At 46.5% G+C, this 23374-nt stretch overlaps 1 protein-coding gene across 2 annotated transcripts in view; it reads left to right on the top strand.

Moving 5' to 3' along the window:
• Positions 1-23374, top strand: part of UBE2H (ubiquitin conjugating enzyme E2 H) — a 51101-nt gene that overhangs the window by 4951 nt on the left and 22776 nt on the right. For both annotated transcript variants that reach the window (XM_082075267.1, XM_082075266.1), the window contains exons 2-3: positions 21651-21727; positions 22344-22418. In XM_082075267.1, the coding sequence (XP_081931393.1) occupies positions 21651-21727; positions 22344-22418 (152 nt within the window). The remainder of the gene's footprint in view (positions 1-21650; positions 21728-22343; positions 22419-23374) is intronic.

Raw genomic sequence — 23374 nt, 5'->3', positions numbered from 1 at the left:
GTAGGTGATTGTTTTGAAGTGTCATCACGACACATCTTGCGATCCTGACGAGCGTTTGGAAACGCGCTCCCACGTGCTCCACATTTCTCAGCGGCAGCCAACGCCGGGAACCTCGAGCGCGCCTGCGAATCTCCCAAACCCCCTTCAAGTCTTAATACGTAGGATTAAGTCCAAGACGCCCCCCCGATGAGGCTCTGCTTTGTTTCATTTGCCGGGGAAATATTACATTTAATCTTGGTGTAAGTACAGCTTGCGTTTTGTCCCGGTTCTGGCTATCGCCGCGCACTGGCATTAAAATGACATTCTTTTATTTTAAGAACATAAAAAGCGATTTTATGAAAAGCTTGTCAGCAAAACCTTGAGGTTGCTGGGTGCTTTGATACCTGAGGGTCAAGCAGGAGGTTCTGCCCCATGTTGTGCTGCCGCCTTCTTCTGAGCTCGCCGACAGCGTGGGTTTTGCATGGTGTTTGCTTACGTTGTTTTTATACGAACATCAATTAATCGTGCTTAATTACCCTTTTACTTTGTGCCTACCTGTTGGACCTGGAGCAGGGTGAGCAAACCGGAGGCCGAACGAATCCTACGAGGTGCCGAACGAATCCTACGAGGTGCCGAACGAATCCTACGAGGTGTCGAGCGCCTTTTTTGGGGGATTTGGAGCTGATCCCTGGATGGCTGTGGGACGAGGTGGGGGCAGCTCATTCCTTGGAGGTTCCAGTTTTGCTGCCTCCGTGTAAATCCCATCAGCGAGGGGAAGATGCCCAAGGACAACGAGAAATAACTTCAATTTCTTGGGCAGGATCCTGTTCTTAGAGCCCTCTGCCCTTCCCTAGGTCCTTTTTGCGGAGAGTCCTTCAATTCAGAGTCTTGGTAGACTTTTCTCCTCAATTATTTTCATGTATTTTAATTGTAGCGAGGTAAAGCAGCAGGAATGGGGCTGTTTGGAAGAGCGAGGTGCATCTAAAGCCGCCCCAGCGCAGAGCCATCGCTGGTTGCAGCAGAACTTCATGTTCTCAGCACCTGTTGGTAGTTGGTGCCCTTCTTAAACTGTGATTTAATCAGAGCCATAACCAGGATAAACACATAACAGGTTGTCGTTAAGGCAGGAAAGTGCCCGCAGTTAAAGCGACAGGCACAGCGTCCCAGCCAAATAACTATAGTTCAGTGTCTATTTAAATTAGAGGTGATGAGGGAGAATGTTCTGCTTTCTCTCCTGCAGTTCTGGACATTATTCTGACAGCAAAGATGAGAGATTGCTGAATAACATATATATATTTTTAATATTGAATGCCAATTCTATATGTGTGTATAGGAGTTGAGCATTTCATTGTGTGCGTTCCGCTCCCCTCCTTTCACTCCCTCCGTGTCCCCGCGGATTTTGTCCGTGTATTTCTGGAATAACGAACGCGGAGCGTCGCTCTTTGTTTTCCTTCACCAAAATAGAGCTCGCGTGACCGAATCATCCGGCCTTGCCGGCTCTGGTTTCTACGCGGCCGTGCAGCCCGTGCGCTGTCGATTCCAAAACTGCCCTCACTGTTCAAAAATACCCCGCGATGGATCCTCTACTGCATCCCAGGGAAACAGTCCGAGTTGGTTTTATTGCTGCTTGCTTTATTTATTTTCCCCACCTTCTTGGGCCGGTCAGAATTATTTGTTCCCTGATTCCGATGCGCTTTGAATGCTGCTCAGCCCTCGGAGAGAAGTCCAAGCGTTTACTAAGACAATCTCAGCTTAATCTTTGCCGTCCCCGCTTGGTTTCTTAGGCCTTACGACCGCCCGCCTCTCAACGCCGTCTCATCCTCCGTCTCCATCTCGTTCTGCAGCGTCCCCGATAACGATTTGTCTGAGATTGAGGGTGGATTTAGTCTCTTGGAGAGGGGAAAGAAAGGTGATTTTGCTGCCTCTTGGGCTTAATGATTCTCTGCAAGCTGGTGCTGGATTCAGGACTAAGGTATTTTGATGCTTTTCCTTACCGTCGCAGCTTCCACGAGCTGTCCTCTAGTCTTAAATCATTTGACTTATTCCCCGGAGCAAATTGATTCAGCCTTCCAAGGGAAGCCAAATCACTCACAGTACATTTTCTTGGCGTTAAACGTTTCGCATCAGGTAGAGGGGTGGGTCCGCGGCCCTCGTTTTTCAAGCCGGGCGGTGGTGGTCTGTCGACTCTAATCCCGTTTAAACCACAAATTACAGAGCACGCCCGCGTTTTCTGCGTGATCCGCATACACTGAAGCGTTGTAGACTTGCAGATATTCACGACTCGCTGGGAGGAAGGGATTTTTCCATCTTTTTCAGAGGGTCAAATGCTGCTTTCCAGAAATCACTGCGTTCTGCTTTCCTTGGAGGAGAAAGAAATGTAAGATATTTTCTTTGAGACTGTACAGACCTGGATGGATTATTAAGAAACATTTTGCACTATCCGGCTGTAGCTGGCTTTATGTTTTCTCATGATACACCCTTAGAAATGAACGCTTTAAATTTGCGTTAATGTTTTCGTTAGGGAAAGTCTCCGTTTATGACAGTCGCAGCCCTTTAGGCGGGCTTAACCCTGGAGGCATCCAGCATCCCCTGCGAAAGGCTGAGCTTAAAAGCTGACAGTTGATTGTTAGCTGGATTGTTGCGTTATTTCCGAATAATGCAAAGACGGGGGACTTAAAATGTAAATCATAAATGTACAAATCACTGCTGCCTTCCTGATTACCTGGGTGCTCTCTGTGTCACAGCTGATTTTTGCCTAGTCTGTCGTCTGTGGACCTTTTATCGCGACTATATTGGGATGGACGATATTCGAACGGAGGCGAACGAGAGGCGCTGAGGTTGTGAGATGTGTAATGAATAAATGGTATTTAGAGAGGCTGAAAAACGCCCAGCCTGCCTGTTCCTGGCCCCTGAGCAAGGGAGGATGTTGAAAGGTAAGATTAAGTGTGTTTGCGCTGGAGAGAGAGACTCTGGCAGGCTGGAAAGCCTGAGATTTTGACTAAAACCCAATGGGGTTTAGAATAGAATCAGGTATTTATGCAGCTATCAAGCATCAAAAGGGTCAAATCAACGCGTGGCACTAAAGCAGACCTGCGTGTCCCTGCGTAACCTCTGTGGTGGCAGATTAAGAGATGCAAAGTTGAAGAGATTGATAAATTATTAACTGAAGCGCTTTCTCGGTGGGTTGTGTTGCTTTGTTCGGCCTCGACGGTGGCAGCACCAGGAGCCACAAAATGACGCGTCGGGCAGGGGCCAAGGTCCAGTGACGCGGTTTTCTCGATAGAAAAGCTGCATGAGAACATAAACCCGGGTTGTCTGCAGAGCTCAAAAATACTTTTGTTCTTTACGTTGTCTCTAGATCTAAATGCTATTTTGAAACTGTGCTGCAAAGGGGTAGTTTGGTTCTTGATCACCAGTGTGGATGCGGTTGAAGAGTTAAAACTCATATTGGTTTTAGGGCACATGCTGCTCCTCTAAGTCTTGCTCAGTCCACTGCAAATGGTTTAAAGCCAAATCTTTTTTTTATTATTATTTTGAAAAGACACCAGGTTTGGTTTTAAGTGCATTTTGAGCGGGGCGCTTTTGGCTTTTTTTTTAAACCCAGTGTCAGATTTAAACCAAGAGGAACCTTTTGAAACCTGGAGGAACAGAACGTGGCATGGAGTTGGTGACTGATGAAGTCCACAACTTCCCTTTGTGTCTGTGTGTTTGGCGAATAGTCCCTTTTAAATTCATTTATTGATATTTTTTAGGGGTGGGGAAAGGTTTCTCCCTGCTGATACATCCAACCAAAGCATCTTCATCACGGGAAGCTGGTGGAATCTAACGCTCTGTTACGCTCTCCGTTGACGGCAAATGAAACCGGTTGTGTTTTTCTTCCGTCTAATACCATTAATTCAAACTCGCTGACCTTCTCCCGCAGATCTCCAAAGCCAACACGGCTGAATCGAATGCAGGGCGCTGGTGTTAAACCTCCGTTTTACCTCCTCCGTAGCGGCGCGATGTTTCTTGAAGGTATTTGCTTCATGCTCGGATGAGAATAACGTATCGTAGACCGATTTCCGCCAAAGTTTTGGTGGTGACCTCGCTTTTTAACCCTGTAATTTGTGTGATTGTAAAGTAAACAAGGCTGAGATAAAGAAACTTCTAGGAGTGAAGCATTTATCCTGGAAATATCAAATCTAACTGCGATGTGACTCAGCACGGTTATACTGATTTACTCCTCGGTGCTGCTGAACCCACCTCCTGCCACTATTTTGTTTGTGAAATGAGGGAAGCAGTGAAAATAAGGAAGGAAAATGATCGGCGTTTTGTTTAACAGGCCTGGCATCGTAAGTCATTTAATACTCCCGGCCTAGGGAAAGAACCCGCACGCGGTTACTCGGGTGAGCTGGGATCCCAGCGAGCGCGGCTTCGAGACTCCGAGGGCGAGATGTCAGAAATCGGATCCTCGTAACTCCGCATCCCTTGAAAGGGAAGGAACACGAGGTGTTAACTCACCCTTCTTGGAGTTGGGAATGAGCTTACGGCTCCTGCTGCCTCCCGCTTGTGGGCACCATCATGAACTCGTGACGAGAAGGTTGCCCTGAAAAGCTGAGCTTAAGAATTTGCCTTGTTTGGAGCAAGAAGAGGGAGATTTTGCTCTACTTTTACACATTTGACACATGGAGAAGAGCCCCAGTGCTAGCGGCTAAAAACACGAGTTGTGGTGAGGTGCACGAAATATATTCCCATAGCTTCAGCGAGACATTTAAACTCCGAACCTCATTTTGATTTAAACTCCGAACCTCGTTTTGATTTAAACTCCGAACCTCGTTTTGATTTAAACTCCGAACCTCGTTTTGATTTAAACTCCGAACCTCGTTTTGATTTAAACTCCGAACCTCGTTTTGATTTAAACTCCGAACCTCGTTTTGATTTAAACTCCGAACCTCGTTTTGATTTAAACTCCGAACCTCGTTTTGATTTAAACTCCGAACCTCGTTTTGATTTAAACTCCGAACCTCGTTTTGATTTAAACTCCGAACCTCGTTTTGATTTAAACTCCGAACCTCGTTTTGATTTAAACTCCGAACCTCGTTTTGATTTATACTCCGAACCTCATTTTAATTGTTGGTCACTGCTTGAATTCCACCAGTGTAATATTGAGACTCGCATCTTGCCAAATGAAACAATATTGTAAAATGGAAACGATTAGCAATAATATAGTGTTAAGCCTTTGTATCCATGAGACGGCTCTGAAAGAAATAAGAACGTTTGCTCACCTACTAAAATGAACTTGATATTCAGTCCTATGAGGCTTATTGACCACCGAGTGATTAAACCACCTGCCCATCTTCTGCTGCTAAACTCAGTTTTACAGATTTAGAGCGTGGATTGTTTAGGAGAGGAGTGTGATGCTCAGAATACATTGAAACTGGAGGATGATTCTTGCGCTGGGATTCGGGGCGCAGAAGAATATTTCATCACTTCAGTGTGACATGTTGGGAAGAGATTCACGGTTGAGCCTGTTTAGTTGTAGCAAGAAATGCGTTTTGTGGGTTTTTTGTCTTTGTGGGGGTTCTAGCAACGGTGATTTGGGGCTGTTGTGTAGAGGTGCTGCCTCTTCTCAACGTTGTGCATGTGGATTTGGGGCTTTCCAAAGTATTTTCATCCAGCAGTTTTTCACTGGATTTGGTTGGGAATCGTGTAGGAGAGCAGCTTAGATTATAACCAGCTGATTTGAGTCTGAACCAGCATCTCTGTCTTGTTAGACCCAAAAGATTTAGCCCCGTGCTGATGAATATTGCGTTTCAAGTCATTTCCTTTTTGTTTGGACTTGAGTTGATCCATTTGCTTCCTCTTGGTGTGGCTGGAGCGCAATGGGATTCTTCAGGGTCACAGGTTGTATTGGTGTGTTTGATTTAAATAATATTTGAATATCACAGAATCGACTGGGTTGGACAAGACCTCAGAGATCATCAAGTCCAACCTTGGTCCAACTCCAGCCCGTTTCTGTACAGCTCTGGAGCAAGTGGGTCCTTAAATTGTCCTCGGTGGCTTCCAAAATCACGGCTTTCTTTGCCGCTACCTGAAGTTTGGTGTAATAAGGACACTTGAGGATATTCGGGGTGCAATTCTCCCCAGCTTTCCGCAAACTTGGAAGGCACAAGAAGCGAGTCTGAAGATAGGTGAACTTCATAATCCTCCGTCGATTTAATTTCAAATAGCCAGGGATCTGTTGCTGTACGGTCCGGCATGTGGTGCTGCAACACTGAAGGACTTTTATTTGCCTTTACAAGGAGCTTCAAACAGCAAAAAAAGCCCCTTAAAAGAAGAGGGTCCTGACCTTGCAGGTTCTGTGCTTCTACAAATACTGTGACTTGTCGCTGGTGTTGGTTTTTTCTTGCTTATTTTCCTCAAGGCACAAAACTTGTGGTCAAAAGCATTTAAAACACATGGGGTTGGGGGGGGATATTCACCTAATTCTTCAGCAAGACACAGAGTGGGTGGATCAGAAGCCAAAATCGCTTGGCTCAAAGCCGTTGTATATCGGCATGAATCAATAACTGTTTTTTGCTATTTGCTTTCCCTGAAGCCACCCGAATGGCATCAGGACTTTGCGGTGTGCGCGTTCTTCCCTTCCGAACCGAACGGAGCTGACCGGGCGGCATCACATCACAAAAACCCCCAGCAACTGCCTTTAGGTCATTACCAAACCGGACTAAATTTAGCGTATGAGCCAGAAGCGCGAGGCTTTGCATCCCGGTCCCTATTTCTACAACCTGCTGAGGACAAGGGGTGAAACATCCATCTGCTTTTTGTCTTTTGAATCGCATGGAGCGGGGACGACACCGAGGTTTGTTTGCAAAATTCCTGAATAACACCATGCGGAGATGGAATTGTGGGGAAGAGCACACGCAGTTTGCTGAGCAAGTAATAGAATATGGAGCTTCTCCCTCCGCAAGTAACAGGTTTGAGTTGTGTCTGCGTCGATAGTGGCTCTTGGCAGATAAAAGGAGACACTTGTCCAGTTTTTGGTTGCCCATGTATCAGTCGATTGCCTCTGTAGCCCAGAAATCTGTGGGTTGCTGAACTCTGGTTGCTGCCGGAGATTTGGGGGTACGAACACTTGGGGCAAAGGGGAAGCACTTTTCTCTACAACCTTAAAGTAAATCTCGAGTAGAGAATGTTCCCACCTCCTTTCATCCAAGCTCCACATCCCTGCTAAAACGAAAAGGTGGAAAATAAGTTATACTGACAGCACAAGGGAAAATTTCCAGGCAGTTTCGAGCCATCCTTTATATTAACTTCCTCGGTTGTTTGGGGATTCTGTTTATTTCTGCTGGTTAATTGAGGGGTTTTCTGTGGATTGGCAAGATCATCATCCAAAATGGCTTTAAAGTGTGTCAAGTCTGCCTCGTTCTGATTTATGAAAGGAGGCTGCGGGAAACGTGCGGCTTTGAAACCCTCGCCGGGTCTGCCGGGGGTCACCTGTAATTCGGAGCATCTGGCGGAGGTCAGCGCTCGGCTTTTTGTTCTCCGGTGGCGTAAGCTTTGGCTCGTTTTCTTTTCTCAGCTCGTCTCGGAAGGAGGAGATCCTTCAAACCCCCACTTTGCAGCCAGCTGCACCCCGCTAACGACTCAACTGCGTTAATTAGGTTTTAGCGCGGTTGCAGGAGGGTTCCTTTGTCCCTTCTCTAATGGTGAGCCAAGCAGATGATGTCAAGGAATCTTCTGTTTCAGCTGAATTTAACTAATTATAAGCAAGCACTGCCTTCACTCTCCAAAGCTCAATAACACTGGGAATCGCGGTGCTCTCACAATAGCATTTATATTGATAACGTGGCTTAGATGACGGTGATGTACGCGAAACTCGATTGCAAAGTTCAGTTTTAGATTGACTGCTTTTTTAACAAACTTCAGGTGTTGTTATTCCTGTAGGAAAGCTTGAGGCAAGCGTTCTTCCTGCAGCTATCGGGAAAATGAATGTGGGCATAAATTGGGATGGCTCATCTATAAAACTCCCCTGAGCTCCTGTCGCCAGATAACTGATGCGCCTCTCGTTAGGGAGCTGAGAGGGAAGGGGGATAATTAAGCTGGAGCAGATGTGCTAGAACAAGCTCTTGGATCGGAAGCAAAAGGGCTGGATGATCATAGAATCATTTCAGTTGGAAGAGACTCTCAGGATCATCAAATCCAATCATAACCCAACTCTAGCACTAAGCCATGTTTCTAAGGACATCATCTACACATCGTTTAAACCCCACCAGGACTGGTGACTCCAGCACTGCCCTGGGCAGCCTGTTCCAATACCCCACAGCCCTTTGGGGAAGAAATTGTTCCCCACATCCAACCTCAACCTCCCCTGGCGCAACTTGAGGCCGTAACGTGAAGCTCCTGCGTCTGGCGGGTCCAAACTCGCTCCTCGGTCCCGCTGCCCCTCTCCATGTGGATTTGGTGCTTCTGCTGGGTAAGAAGCTTCGCTTCCAAGTGCTTTAAGATGATCAGTTAGGAAAAAACCTTCCAGGGAAATTTCCCAGCCGTTCCATGTGCTCGGAGGTTGTTTTGGAGAAAACTGGCCACAGCAATGAAGACGATGTATTCCTGTGTTTTAACAACACCCTCAGCTGTCCTGCTGGTCATGTTATAAAATCAAGCAACTTCTATTTTTTCCCTTCTTCTGATTGTGGCGGTGGTGCTCGTGCCGGATTTTGGAGGCTTTAATGAAGCCAAACCTTCCTGTGAGATGCTGAGATTGGAGCTTTGCATCGCTAGAAAAAGCCGCAACGCTTGGGAAGCAGCCTGGACAACTTGCTTTTGCTTCTGGTGCAGCTGCTGAGTGACGGCCCCGTCTCCAAAGCCTGGAAACTGGAAAAAGAACAAAAAAATAAGGTATTTGATATATTAGAGAGGGCAGAATGCAGCGTGGTGGGTGTCCTGGGGTGAGGGCACCCCGTGTTCTGGGCACCGGTGCCACCCAGGCTGTGGTTTTGTCCATGGCTTGTGCATTCACGTCTCTGAACAAAACCCCAAACGCTTTGTTGGCTCTTTCCTTGGCAACCTCTCCGCCGTGTCCCGAAAAATCGCCTTTGGATCGCACGAGGAGGCCGGTGTGGGGGTCATTGTTTGTCTTGAGCGTGGCTCTTTCATGTCTTCCTCTCAAACACAATGTATCTTTATCCCTTAAACTTCAGGAAAATCCTGTGCGGTTAATCCTTTGGGAAAGGCCAAAAAAACCCTCGGAAGTGCCGGAGACTTTTAGAAACACTTGTTAGCAGGCGAGTATTTAACTTGTTGGTGCAAAAGGCAACGGGATGCAAGTAGAATTGCCTTATTTCTTAAATTTCCAAGGCTGATAAAGCAGCAAACTTTTTATGGGTGGTTTGGTGATAACCTGACAAAGGTGTTTGCAGTTGGAGTTAGTGGCTTGATGGATGAAAACAGCAAATAGCGACCCTTGGAAACGTGCGTCTGTCGGTATTTTCTGAACTGATGGGTACAGCGGAACCCGACCTGACTTGGTGTAGGTGGAAAACTGTGTGATAGACCCATCTTTATAAGCTAAACCTTTAAATACTGATGGCCAGACAGACTGAACAGAAGAAAACGGAGGCAAAACCATTTGCCTTGTGCTTTTTGTCTATTTACAGCCAGCCCTGAGACGTTGGATTTATTTATAGGATCCACCGAGGAAGCGCTGAATAGGATGCAGTGCCCTATTGCTCTCATTACATAGTAAGAATAAAGAAGATAATTAGTTTAATAGCGATGACAGCGGCGTATTGGATTGTCGCGGATGTTTGTGTACAAAACTGCGGCACGTAGGAAGCTCCTACACCTTTTATTGTAGCAAAACTGAGCTGTTGTTTCCTGGTACGTGGGGCTGTTTGGTGTTTTTATATTGCGGGTGACCTGGAAGGACCAGGGTTTGAAAGGTGCTTGTTCCTAAATGTCTTTTTTTTAAGCTTTTGCTTTGGTTTGAGAGCAAACAGCGTGTGGTCTGTGCTGGTTGTCGTAACGTCACCGGTTCTGTGATTCGGATATGGGGTAGAGTCCTTCAGATCATTTGTTTTGGTTTAAAAAGCAACCAAACAATGTTGCATGTAAAATCCTATCGGCGCTGTTCGTGGGTGCGTTATCAACCGACTTATTAATGACAGTTAATGAACATATCAGTGCAAGCTCCAAAAAAATAAAAAACCCCAAGGGTGATGCTCCTCCTGATGATTTTCCACCTGTGGGTGAGCCAGTCTGTGCATTGTCTGCTGAGCCCTGCAGCACGGGGCCCTTGTGGCCAGGAAGCCAATGGTGCCTGGGGTGGGTTAGAAGGGGGTGGTCAGTAGGTCAGAGAGGTTCTCCTGCCCCTCTGCTCTGCCCTGGGGAGACCACACCTGGAATATTGTGTCCAGTTGTGGCCCCTCAGTTCCAGCAGGACAGGGAACTGCTGGAGAGAGTCCAGCGCAGCCACCAAGATGCTGGAGGGAGTGGAGCATCTCCCGTGTGAGGAAAGGCTGAGGGAGCTGGGGCTCTGGAGCTGGACAAGAGGACACTGAGGGGTGACCTCATTCATGTTTACAGATATATAAAGGGTGAGTGTCAGGAGGATGGAGCCAGGCTCTTCTCGGTGACAACCAGTGACAGGACAAGGGGCAATGGGTACAAACTGGAACACAGGAGGTTCCACTTAAATTTGAGAAGAAACTTGTTCCTGGTGAGGGTGGCAGAGCCTGGCCCAGGCTGCCCAGGGGGTTGTGGAGTCTCCTTCTGTGCAGACATTCCAACCCCCTGGACACCTTCCTGTGGAACCTCAGCTGGGTGTTCCTGCTCCATGGGGGGATTGCACTGGATGAGCTTTCCAGGTCCCTTCCAACCCCTGACATTCTGGGATTCTGTGAACCTGAGAATGAGAGAAGAGCAGAATTTAACTTGTTCTTGAAAAAACAAAGTATTTCTAATAAAGCGGTTTGAAAGGAACAGAAACCCACAGGTGCCTCGGGGTACGACGGGTGCCCCGAGACAAACACCTGGGGCTGGTAGAGCATCGTGTGTTACTTTAAATCGGGCTGTTACATGGTGGTAAATCTGGATTGAAGCCACGCGGTGGCTTTTCCCCGTGTTACTTGAGGTCAAGGGAATTTTTCTAATCTCTAGCTTAATTTTCAATTTGAGTTTGCTTTTATTTCCTACACCCGTGCTATAGAAATCCTGGTGGTTTCTGAGATTTGTTCTAAAGCTCATTTCTTTGAGGACTGGCTGATAATATCCCAGGAAGGCTCAGAAATGTTGGAGCAGAATATTCTGTAAGAAACAAATGTCAGTTGTGCCCTGTTCTTCAGAGGGAAAAATAATTCCCAAAATGTCCTTGAGAGACCTTATTGCTGTTCTGTTTGGTACCGAAAATACCCAGATAGGTGACAGTTCACTAGTAGGATTTTCTTTTATATTAGGCACATAAGCTCAGGACGTTAATTGTTGAATAAATGTTGAAGCAGGACCAGCTCGGCTTAATTTTCACTGGCACTATCAAATGCTTGCCGTGGGCTTTGAGTCTTGCTTAACAGTTTAAGCCCAGCTTGCTCTAGGTGCCATTTCAAGTAGTTGTTGCTGCCTCAATTCTAAAGGCGTCGGTTTACAAAAAAAGCCCCAAAACACCCAGTACAGGTGTGACCTCAGTGAGCAAGAAATACTTGATTATTTCCATGTATTTGCAAACCAACGCTCCGCTGTACGTAGCTCATTCTCCTTGGTGTAAGAGCTGCTTATAGACCAGCTCTGTCTTTTATTTGTGCTCCGATGTTTCGCTTTGCTCCAGCTGCCGGCTCCTTTAGGCTTATAGCAAAGATCAGCAAAGCCAAGCTCTTCCATAGACCCGGTTTTAAAGCGAGCAGAGGCGACACAGCGACCTGGGTGCCCTACGGCTCTTTTCCAGCCACGTCACCAGCCCCTTTTGTCCTGGTTGGGACAGTGACCAAGCGTCTTGTCCTCGAGCTTATGGCAGGGAGCAGTTCTTGGTGCGTCGCCAGGGGTTTTGTGCTAAACCGGGTTTTGCGCTAAACCAGGGCTTTGCGGTGAGCCTCACCTCCGTGTGTATACACACACAACAGGACAAATCCCACTGAATTATGTACAGAGAGCTGTCGTGATAACATCGTTCTGATTCCAAGTCCTAAATGAGTTCTTTTCCCCAGCCTGATGCTTTGATAGTTCAATCTTGCGTTCGTGCGAAGCCTCTTTTAGGGAAGGCATCAGGATTTTTTTTGAAGAGAAGTCTTGATGTGAAGCATTAATTAACACAATTCTCAGGATTGCTGTGTTTAACGCTTTCTCCATTTGGTGTTATGATGTAGCTCAAGCCGATGCAGCCGATCAGCGTCCCCTCGATGAGTCTCTGCCACCCAATTCAGCATCCATTGCAGGCAAGAAAAGATCCTGGTAAAGGGAAGCGAAGATGATGGGGACGCTGATTCCAGGACTGGTAACTGCGCCGGAATATCTTAAAATTAAGCTTATCTTCAACAGAATATACCTCTGAACTTACCAGAATGAAAATATTTACTTTGACGCTTTCTCCTTCCTCTTGTTAAACTCTTTATCTTCTCTAAAATCTCAAAGCTCTCTCCAGGGCTCAGCTGCTGCCCTGCCCTGCATCTGTATGTTCTGATCGCAACCGTGTCGTGTCCCAAGGGCTTTGCAGCCTCAGGAGCTGTTGGTTTGTACGTTTGGGTGTTTGTGTCGCCGTTGCTCGGGTCCCTCGACACGTTCGCACTCTCTAAATGACTCTGGAGGTTTCTTGGGGTGAAAAAGCTCTTCAGTAAAGTCTACAGAAACCTAAACCCAACTCCACTCGAGGGAAAAGGCCACATCTTAAAATAATACATGTCTTCGGGAAGTCTGAATTATTGAAGCGTTCCAACCACGTGAATATGTGAACTGCTTTTAACAGACCTGCTATGTTCTTGTAAAACACGTGATGGGGCACAGCCCCTGAAACGCGGTTTTAACTTAGGCTTGGTGTCAGGTTTAGCACACGTTTGGGGTGACGCTCTCGATTCTGTGGTTTTACAGCCGCGGTTTCTCTTTCAGAAGCGTTTTGGCATTTGAATCTTCACAAATTAAAAATCAACTGTTCCCAACACAAGTAGAAAAAGAAATGATTTCATTTTCTCCTTTGGATGTTTCATTTAAAATGCACTTGAAATTTCTGACTTGTTTGAAAAGTTTGATGATTATTCGTGCATTAAATACTCCGTTCCCACCAGTATGGACAATCGCCATGGTAACAAACTTCTCTTGATGGCAGCTGTAGCACCGCAAATACAATATCTAGTGGTTTAGCTTAGATGTGTGGCCATGTAAACTGCTCCTCCTCTTGTCTTTCATCATTCTGGATCTGACTTGACTTTCCCCCCACTTTTTAATGTCAGCAGAGTTTGTTCTATGGCTTCTGACTTGATGCTGAGAGCGTGAGGTTTCCTGTTATTTCCACCTTGTTCACGCCAGGTGAGCAGCTTGGACTAAACTCTGGGAGGCTCGAGCTTTGGGTTTGAGGAGACCAGTGTGGTTGTATTTTGAGGACTTTTTTTGGTTCTCTGGTTATACCAGACAACCTCCTGCATCACAGCTCTGCGCGTTAAGTCCTTTCTGGGAGAACAGAATCACAGAATACAATAGTTTGGGTCGAAGGGACCTTCAAAGCTCATCCAGTGCTGCCCCTGCCATAAGCAGGGACATCTTCACCAGTTTAGGTTGCTCGGAGCAACCTGGGATGTCTCCAGGGATGGGGCATCCACCACCTCTCTGGCCAACCTGGGCCAGTGTTTTACTACCCTCATCATCATAAAAATTCTTCTATTTAGCCTGAATCTCCCTCCTTTAGTTTAAAACCATCAGCTCTTGTCCTATCGCAACAGGCCCTGCTCAAAAGTCCATCCCCATCTTTCTTCTCGGCCTCGTTTAGGTCCGGAAAGGCCGCAATAAGGTCTCCAGGTAGGATCTATTTAAGGGGTTGTTAATTGACAGTTGCTTATCATTACAGACTAAATCGCACTTAAATTCTGGTTTTTAGAGTGTCCTCTTTTACTGAAACTTGAAGAAATGCGGAGGCAACGCCACATTGTCATCGTGCACAGGAGCATCACTTAAGCTGTGTCGATCACAACTTCATCGCGACTCCTTTTCCTCAAGTCCGGTCCCTTTTGTGTTTAAAAATCTCACCTTGACTAAGCGAGGTTGCGGTTTTAAGTGGTTTCAAGCTGTTTTTATCCGATGTGCAGCATTGAAACGGAGTCATCTCGTGAGCAAATCAGGTGTCACTGAGCCGGTATGTGTTTCCGTCCCGTGTTGCGCTTGGCTAACGATGCTTTGGCAAACGAGGGCCTGACGCTTGGACAAGTCACGTTCTTCCTCATCGGTAAATGCAAATGAATTGTGCAGTAATCAGCGCTCGTTATGTGCTGTCAAAATGACACTGATCGTGTTCGCGTCTAACCTGATTGTGAAGGAGCTCTCGGTGCTGCCGCTGCAATTAAATACTGACCCATCCAGTGGGAGCTTGAGAACACAATTTTAAACTTTATTCCAATTTGTTTACAGAAAAAAATACATATCTGCTATTCATATCTCTTTTTCTAAACAAGTTGCAGCTTTTCAAGGGAACAGCACAGAGCTGAAGGAAGGAAAAGGGGCCGTATGACTCAATCCAGCGTGGTATGAGATGTACATTGTCTTCTTGCAGCACTTCCCTTCACTTCTGATGAGGGGAAAACCAGGTTTGACGCCTGAGGTGTAAGAAAAATGCTGATTTAGTTTCTAATCAGTTCATATCAGCCAACTCGTATGCAAAGTGTCGTCTGCTTCCTTCTACCTTTTCCTTATTGCTCCAGTTTCTTGGCGCGAATTAGTGGTGAATCAACAGGAGCTCCAAGGGGAGGAAACCGGAGCGAAGCTGCTCCAAAAAGCCCCATCGCACTTCAGGCATCTTTTGGTACACGTGGCTGCGCTTGGAAAGCGCCTTTTGATGGGGTTGCCGGTGACGTGGGTGTTTATCTTGGGGAAATTCGCCATCCTTGATGTGAAATTGTGAAGGGTGTATGCAGAATAATTGAATAATGCTATTTTTTCTGTGCTTTGTCACCTCAGTTGGTTAAAATCTGGTAGAGAAGTGGTGAGTGAGAAGGGCTTTTTTTAAGCAAAACTGCATTTCTAACAAGAAAACACTTGTGTGCGATGAAATAAAACCTCAGCGACCAAGCGCAGGTTGCGTTTTGGTTATTTATTTGCTATTCGCTCGCTTCCAGAGCATTTTCAGCTGCGATCATAAGTGGCCGTTGTCTTCCAAGGAGTGAAACAACCTCTTTGTGCCACTGTCTCTGGCTCCTTGTTGCAGTAAGAAGGGTGTAGGGCTGGGAAATCTGGTTGTCTTCAGAGTTTTCTGCGTGCCGTCCTTCTTTACGCTGCAGGATTTCATGAGTTTTTTGTCTTTTGAAGGTGTGGGATTTCCTGCATGAGCCCAATGAACATGGAGATTCGCCCCAGGGACGTGGATATAAAACTGCAGCCCCGTCTTGGGGACGATTCAGATCCAACACCCGAAATTGCGTAACACGAGGTCTTTGGCAAATAACAAACCTATTTCTGGTGCTAGAAAACCCCTTTGCTTGAAGCTGGAGCCTGCGAGCGGTGCCCTGTGGCAACGAGAATAAGTAGCTTGGGGGAAAACAAGTGGATTTTAATAATCTGTATGAGTTTAGCCTGGAGTTCTCGAGTTTGCAACAAACAGGGTGACTAAGAAGTGCTGCCTCTTGCTGCTTGAAGAGCTTTCTTTTTTCTTTATAACCTTTTTTGCTTCTAATTGGCCTTCTGATGTGCTGCAGAGAAGCGTGGAGAAAGTTAAATGTGAGTAAAGAGCAGGGGCTTTTACTTGGGGAAAATAAGAATAAATACTCCTGATGCTTAAAGCATTGAAGTCCTGGGGCTCGATGTGGTTTTGAACTTTTATAAGAAACAAAATGAGGGAGTTTAGAGGAGGCAAAGCAGCCTGGGAAGGCTTGTGGGCAGCAACACGGCTGAGCTGGACTTGCTAAATCACAGAGCTCCTCACCTTTATAAGCAAATAAACATGAATAACCATCAGTCCTAATATTAGAGGTTATTTACGTGGCAAAAATTCTGCTTGCAAACACTTCAGGAGAGTTCACACCGCTGGCCTGAAGGAGCAGAACGCGGCATTCCAGACCATCTTTCTGCTTCCATTGCGTTGGTGAAGGAAAATATCAACTGGATTAATGTTATTTTTAAGACGGCCTTTGTCACCAAATGGTGAGTTATTGCCTCAAAGATCAGTTTTGAGCTGCTCAGGTAGCAAAGCTGAATATATATGTATTTTTTTGTATATATTTAGAATGTCAGCATGAGCCAACAGTGTGGCCAAGAAGGCCAATGGTATCCTGTCCTGTATCCAAACCAGCGTGGTCAGCAGGACGAGGGCAGTGACCCTTCCCCTGTGCTCTGCATTGGGGAGGCCACACCTGGAGTATTGTGTTCAGTTCTGGGCCCCTCAGCTCAGGAAAGAGATTGAAGTGCTGGAGCGGGTCCAGAGAAGAGCAACACGACTGGTGAAGGGACTTGAACACAAGCCCTATGGGGAGAGGCTGAGGGAGCTGGGCTTGTTTAGTCTGGAGAAGAGGAGGCTTAGAGCTGAGCTCAGCACTCTCTAGAACTACCTGAAGGGCAGTTCTAGCCAGGTGGGGATTGGGCTCTTCTCCCAGGCATCAGCAATAGGACAAGGGGTCATGGGCTTCAGCTCTGCCAGGGGAAATTGAGGCTGGAGATGAGAAAGCAATTCTGTGCAGAGAGTGGTCAGGATTGGAATGGCTGCCCAGGGAGGTGCTGGACTCACCGGCCCTGGAGGTTTTTAAACTGAGATTGGCCATGGCACTTAGTGCCATGATCTAGTAAACGGACTGGAGTTGGACCAAGGGTTGGACTGGATGATCTCTGAGGGCTTTTCCAACCCAGTCGATTCTGTGATTCTGTAATGTCTTCTCTGGTCAGATTCTTGGAAGAATAACTGTAACCAAGTCTCCGTAAGTAGGAGAAGACATGGCAGAGATCCTTAGAAAGCAAGAACCATTTGCAACTTGTCTTGAGATCCATGTAGATAAATACACAACTTTATTTTCCCCTTTCTGCTTCGTCTGCCTCATCGGGACAGGGTGTTCACAGCCACTTTTGTCACTAGGCTTGTAAAAATATTTTCAGCGCGATATTTTTAGCTGGCAAACGGCTTTGCCCAAGCTTATAACTTATGTTAAAGAAACTTAACGAAGGGATTTATTTTTTCTGTTTCAGGCTCTATGTTTGCCAGGAAACAACCACTGAACCCTGCGAACAGAGCGGCCATCTGTTGGCTGTGATGTTCGTCTGGGGTTTTGGGAGATCTGGCTGTGAATTTGAATCCTAACTATTTTTCTTATTATAAATACAGGGGAGATGCAGCCCTAGAATAGTGGGTGGCCCTGTACGATGGGAACTCAACCCTGGAACAGGCAAATCCCCAGTGGCCGCTCTATTTGCAACTGATGGTTTGAATCTGCCTTCAGATTCTAAAGGTTCTGTGTGGTCTTTCCCAACTCAGAGTAACCAAAATGCTTTCAATCACTTCTCATTCTATCCCAAGAACCAATTTCCTACGAGCTCAACCCTAAAGAACGGAGCCTTGATCTTGATAGGAGGCTGTGATGTTGCTGTCATGCTGATCCGTGGCGCCCTTGGCCTTTGCGCTTCTGCCACGTTTCAGACGCTATAGGTGGAGTCTGTAATCAGCTGCAGGGAAATTCCCTTCTGGCCCTCTCCTAGCAACCCCTCTGAGCTGATATTTGAAAATAAACTCGCTTTCCATATCATCATCTAAATATTTTTGACGCTTACTCTCATTAAAACACTCTTGGAACAGAGATAAATTATCTTCAGGTCCTCCGGACGCCCTTTGAGTTTCTGTGGTCTTGAGGTAAAGCTTTTGACCTTCTTATCTGTTGGAAACCTGACTTGTATCCACATTTTGCTCTTTTCTCTTTTTCGCTGGCTGTATTTGACACAAAGCCAAATTAATACACCGAGATGAGGAGGAGATAAAGGCAGCAAGGCCATAAGTCACCCAGACTGGTAGGAGCAAGCTGAGAGTCTTGAAAGGGATTGGGTTGTGTTTTTGCTAAATATTTTAGCAGGTGTGATGTGTTACGGGCTGGTTTTGTAGCTCTAATCTTGACCCTTTATAGACACAGAGTAGATTTGTGCAGTGGAAACAAGGCAAGGCTGCTTGTACCAGTATGAACCACTGCATTTGAACTGAGAATTTTTATCCATTACCCGCTTGTTTTCGCTCTGTAAATCTGAATAACGTGACAAGAGTGTGGGCCCAGGTTCCAGTATAAGTTGGGGAATGACCTATTAGAGAGCAGTGTAGGGGAAAGGGACCTGGGGGTCCTGGGGACAGCAGGGTGACCATGAGCCAGCACTGGGCCCTTGTGGCCAGGAAGCCAATGGGACCTGGGGTGGGTTAGAAGGGGGTGGTCAGTAGGTCAGAGAGGTTCTCCTGCCCCTCTGCTCTGCCCTGGGGAGACCACACCTGGAATCTTGTGTCCAGTTGTGGCCCCTCAGTTCCAGCAGGACAGGGAACTGCTGGAGAGAGTCCAGCGCAGGACAACAAAGATGCTGAAGGGAGTGGAGCATCTCCCGTGTGAGGAAAGGCTGAGGGAGCTGGGGCTCTGGAGCTGGACAAGAGGACACTGAGGGGGGACTCATTCCTGGGGATCAATATGGAAAGGGGGAGTGTCAGGAGGATGGAGCCAGGCTCTTCTCGGTGACAACCAGTGACAGGACAAGGGGCAATGGGTGCAAACTGGAACACAGGAGGTTCCACTTAAATTTGAGAAGAAACTTGTTCCTGGTGAGGGTGGCAGAGCCTGGCCCAGGCTGCCCAGGGGGTTGTGGAGTCTCCTTCTCTGCAGACATTCCAACCCGCCTGGACACCTTCCTGTGGAACCTCAGCTGGGTGTTCCTGCTCCATGGGGGGATTGCACTGGATGAGCTTTCCAGGGCCCTTCAACCCCTGACATTCTGGGATTCTGTGAATTTACCTGGACAGAACAGACTAAAACAAGGTGAGGGGTTTGTTCTTTTCCTCGTAAATGCTGGTGGTGTGTTTGAAGCCTTGGGCACTCTGTGCAGATTTACATCGGTAGCTGGTGAAAGAGGTGGATGGAAATCTCGGATGCGATACCTTGGGAGAAACACGCAGGGGATGCTGCGAACAGTCTGCTCCCCTTAATTGTGGAAATCTTGGTCCGGATTCTTGCTGATTCTTTTCCTGGGGCTTCCCGAAGCTCTGTGTGATTTGTGGACATGTGGAGCGTTTCTCCATGCTGGGATCTGGCAGGAGAGGGATTTGTTGTGCCCTGGGCACAGCTCAGTTCCTTAAATCTCATGAGTCTCCAAACTGGATCTGAGACAGCTGATAAATTGCTGGCATGTTTGGAACGGGATTCATTTGGGATTTGGTTGTGAGACTTCGGCCGTATGGAAAAAATCTGTCTGAGCTGAGGAAATAGTTGGGTCGGAGCCCACGTTCTGTGCTCGGAGATGTTGCCGTGGTGGAGCTTCCTCTGGGAACGTGGTCCAGAGGGACCATCCTCCAAACGTGTCACATCCCTTCTGCTGTCCCCACGGGCTTTGCCCTCGTCCTGCAAGAGGCTTCCCTTGTTAACACAACAGCTTGAATGCTGAATTTCTCTTTATTTTCAGTCTATCTTCAAACTCTTGTTAACATTAATCACGTTAATAAACGATGTTTCCAAACCCAGCATCTGCATCCAAATACACATCCCTTTCATGAACTGAACTCACTCGCTGTTTTGGGGTTATTTGAGGAATTTTAGGTCCTTGCCACAACAGGGAGAATAATCAAATATGCCACCCCATTGCTTACTAATAGTTTTTTGAACTTGAGAACATTAGGACTGAGTCTAAGTGCAGAAGGCTCTGCTTTAATTTATGGTCGGTATTAACTTGGGGAGCCAAAGAGCATCTAAGCCGCAGCTGCTCAGGAGCTCGCTCTGAAGATCAGGCTGGGAGAGCTGGTTTTTATTAAGCAGTACTTAATTTAGTCCTAAGTGAAACCATTTGTTTTTAACCTGATCCGCAAAGCTGCTCTAAGTGTTAACATACTTCAGTATTAAAGCTCTCACTCTTGGGCATCATCCTACGCGGTGGGTTTGTGTAAGAGCACGTTTCGGAACATGGATTAGTTAGTTATCCATTACATTAGTGTGTGTATTTGAAAATGAACTGAAACTCAGTCAAGCCTATAATTAAAACTGGTACTGGGTGACACAAAAAGATTTGGCGACGCGTCCCCGAGCATCAGGTCTGAAGCAAGTGGTGCTGACCAACCCTCCGCAAACCTGTGGGGATGGAGATTTTCCCAGAGATGGTTTTTTAGCTTCTTAGCAGAGAAATCGCTTGTGTTTGGGGCACTAAGGCATCGATCTGCGCTTTGTGAGCTGCTCCTGGGCGTTATTTCCCATTTCACCGTGGGGCAGAGCAGCCGATGCCAAACCAAGAAAACTTGTGGAGCCAAAACAAACCGCCATCGACTTTTCTCCCTCCCCAGGAGAACGAGGGGAAGAGGGTTATTGGCGTCTAAACTCTTTTGGAGCTGGAACTGTGGGAAAACTGTCTGATCTGGGAGTCGTCGTACTTGAGGAACTAATAAATCCTGACGGATCCCGCGGATGGGACCTGGATCTCCGTGCACACACACTGCTGGAATTGAATTGGTGTTTCTAGATACAGGAGCCTCTTTTCAAGTTGTTTATGTGACAAACCCTAATGAGACTTGGGGGATCATCATGTGCGATGGAGGATTCGAGCTGAGAACTATTACCGGTGGCAGGTCCCAGCCGGATTCCTGCTGGGTCAGGACTATTTCAGCGTGTGCCGAGGGCCGCGGGTGCCTGTTTGCTCAGTGCCGTGAAGGTGCGAGGGGGTCGGCGTAACTGCTGCAAGTTTAGTGCCTCGAAAGCAGAAAACCTTTTGCATCAAAGCGAAAAATCTTGGTTATAAAAGGGAGACCTGGCTCCAGTTTCTCTCAGCCCCTGCGTTTCTGCTGCTGTGATGCTAAGGGTCTTTTATGAGCTATTCTGTGCTGTTAACCCCTTCTCTCTGTGGTTCAGAGCTGAAGGTGGAAAGATTATTGATTAAAGGTAATTGCTGTAGGATATTGTTCCCAATCAGTTAACCCTGATTTATAGCAGAAGCTTGGATGCTGAAACATCCCTGTTAATTGTCTGAGCCGAGCCTAACTTGAAACAAAGATATCTTGCCATTCCATTTGTATTCCCCAAAGTGAAGATTCTTTCCTTTGATTCTTTCCTTTCAATGTTGGAAAATACAGCTGTGATAGCACCTCATAATCTCACCCTTCTACCATCTCTCCAAAGATGCCGAGTTTTTTGGTCTTGCAAGTCGAATGGACGCGAGATTGAATTCAGAATTGAATTCATCACTTTGTCGGATGTTTTGAATACTTGGTTTTGTTATTTGGGTTGAGAAGCTTCTAGCACGTTACTCGCCTCTGAGTAAATGGGTTTTGTTTCGCCGGATTAAATGTTTTCCTTTACTTGATGCATCAGTATCGAGAGCAAACACGAAGTCACGATCTTAGGAGGACTCAATGAATTCGTCGTGAAGTTTTATGGACCACAAGGAAGTAAGTACATGACACAGCCCTTTAAAAACAAAGCGATGGCTCGCGGTGGGGAATGGTGGAACGACACGCTGCTGGCGTGGAAAAAGAGACCAGCAAATGGAAGTTGGGGGGAGGAATCAAAGGGCTCTCAGGGCCGGGGAGAGATAGAACTGTGGGGATTAACGCGGACGAAGCACCTCCCGTGGAGCCGAGCAGAGCTGGGTTTTCCCTTCGCACAATGTCTTGTTGATCTGTAGCTTTTCAAGACCTGGCTCGTAAGTTTTGTATCAGCCACCTGAATTTTTGCGGGGTTTGTAATTAAGACGGCTTTTCTAATGACTAGATCGCAAGTCAGGTTTCCAGCGTGCCTTAATTTAGCAACATCTCTACAGGTAAGTAGATTATTCTCAAGTCTCTGTTTTCAATGAGGCTTTTGTGCCGAGATCTTCTGCAGTCTCAGTTTAAATCATGTATTTCTTGTCAGGAAAAAGGCTTTTACCGTGGGAGGTTTGATATGAGATCTTACCCCCTGATGGAACTAAGTATTCTTCCAAAATGTGTTTTACTTAATGCTCTAGTTCTATTTATTCTCTCCTGAGTGATGAAGTGTCTAATACCTGTGTTTCTTTCATTGCAGCACCATATGAAGGTGGAGTATGGAAAGTTAGAGTCGACCTTCCTGATAAATACCCTTTCAAATCCCCGTCTATAGGTAACCAATAGTCACTTTGAGTCAAAATCCTTTTACTGTTTATGCAGGAGAGTTGTTATTACTCGCAGCACGGCTGCAGGGGAAGTTGCACCAACCCTCGGTGCTGTCATAAGCTCTTAACTTCAATCTGCAGAACGCTTTTGCTATAGATTTCCAGTTATCATGTGCCAAGCAGGGACAAATTGGTGTTTCTGGCTGAAGGGTTAAGAGCTGGAAATGGGATTTACTCACACATTTGTGTATCGATGAACTGAGTCTCTCTAACGTGCTTTTTCAATATGATATCAATTTGTGGATAAGGTGCAGGATGCTGCAGTAAGTGCTGAAACCTGTTTATATAAAATACCTCATTTAATATAGAGAGCAAAGACCACAGTGCATGTTCATAATCTTGGGGTGAACTGAGTTTTTGCCCAAAAGTGGATGGAAGGCAAAGCAGGAGCCTCGGTCCTCTTGGACTAGGGGATGTAAATGTGAAAGAACATAGAAGCAGGAACCGATCAGCGGAAAAATTGCAGCTGGCTAGACTGGTTTGGCTTGTTTAACCTTCAGGAGCAAATAAGTTTGATAAGGAAAAGCTCTTTAGATAGTATCCGTACTATCTTTGTCCTTGGGTAACGGAGATCTAACTTGCGTGTCTTCTGGTACCTGACTTTATTCCAGTCACTTAAGCTATAAATAAAATAGCCAATGTTGCTTGAAAAACTGGAGCAGATGCACAAAGTTTCAATATATCTATTCTGGTTTATGAACTGAGCGCTGGTCACTCCGTGACTCCTCGGTCAGAAAGGTTCGCTCGTGGCCGAAGCCACCAGAGGACTCTAAAGAATGGAGAGAACAGCCCGAGGAGAACTGGTGTGGAAACTTGGCGATGGGGGTTGGACGAGATGGGTCCTTTCCAATATCAACATCCTGATTTGGAGTTGATAAGTATTGGCTGCTGTCTTAAAATAGAC

Source organism: Streptopelia decaocto (assembly GCF_964273445.1).
Source record: "Streptopelia decaocto genome assembly, chromosome: 1".
In the NCBI taxonomy this organism is placed as follows: Eukaryota; Metazoa; Chordata; class Aves; order Columbiformes; family Columbidae; genus Streptopelia; species Streptopelia decaocto.
Note: the sequence above shows the minus strand (reverse complement) of the source record. Positions and strands in the feature narration are given on the sequence as shown.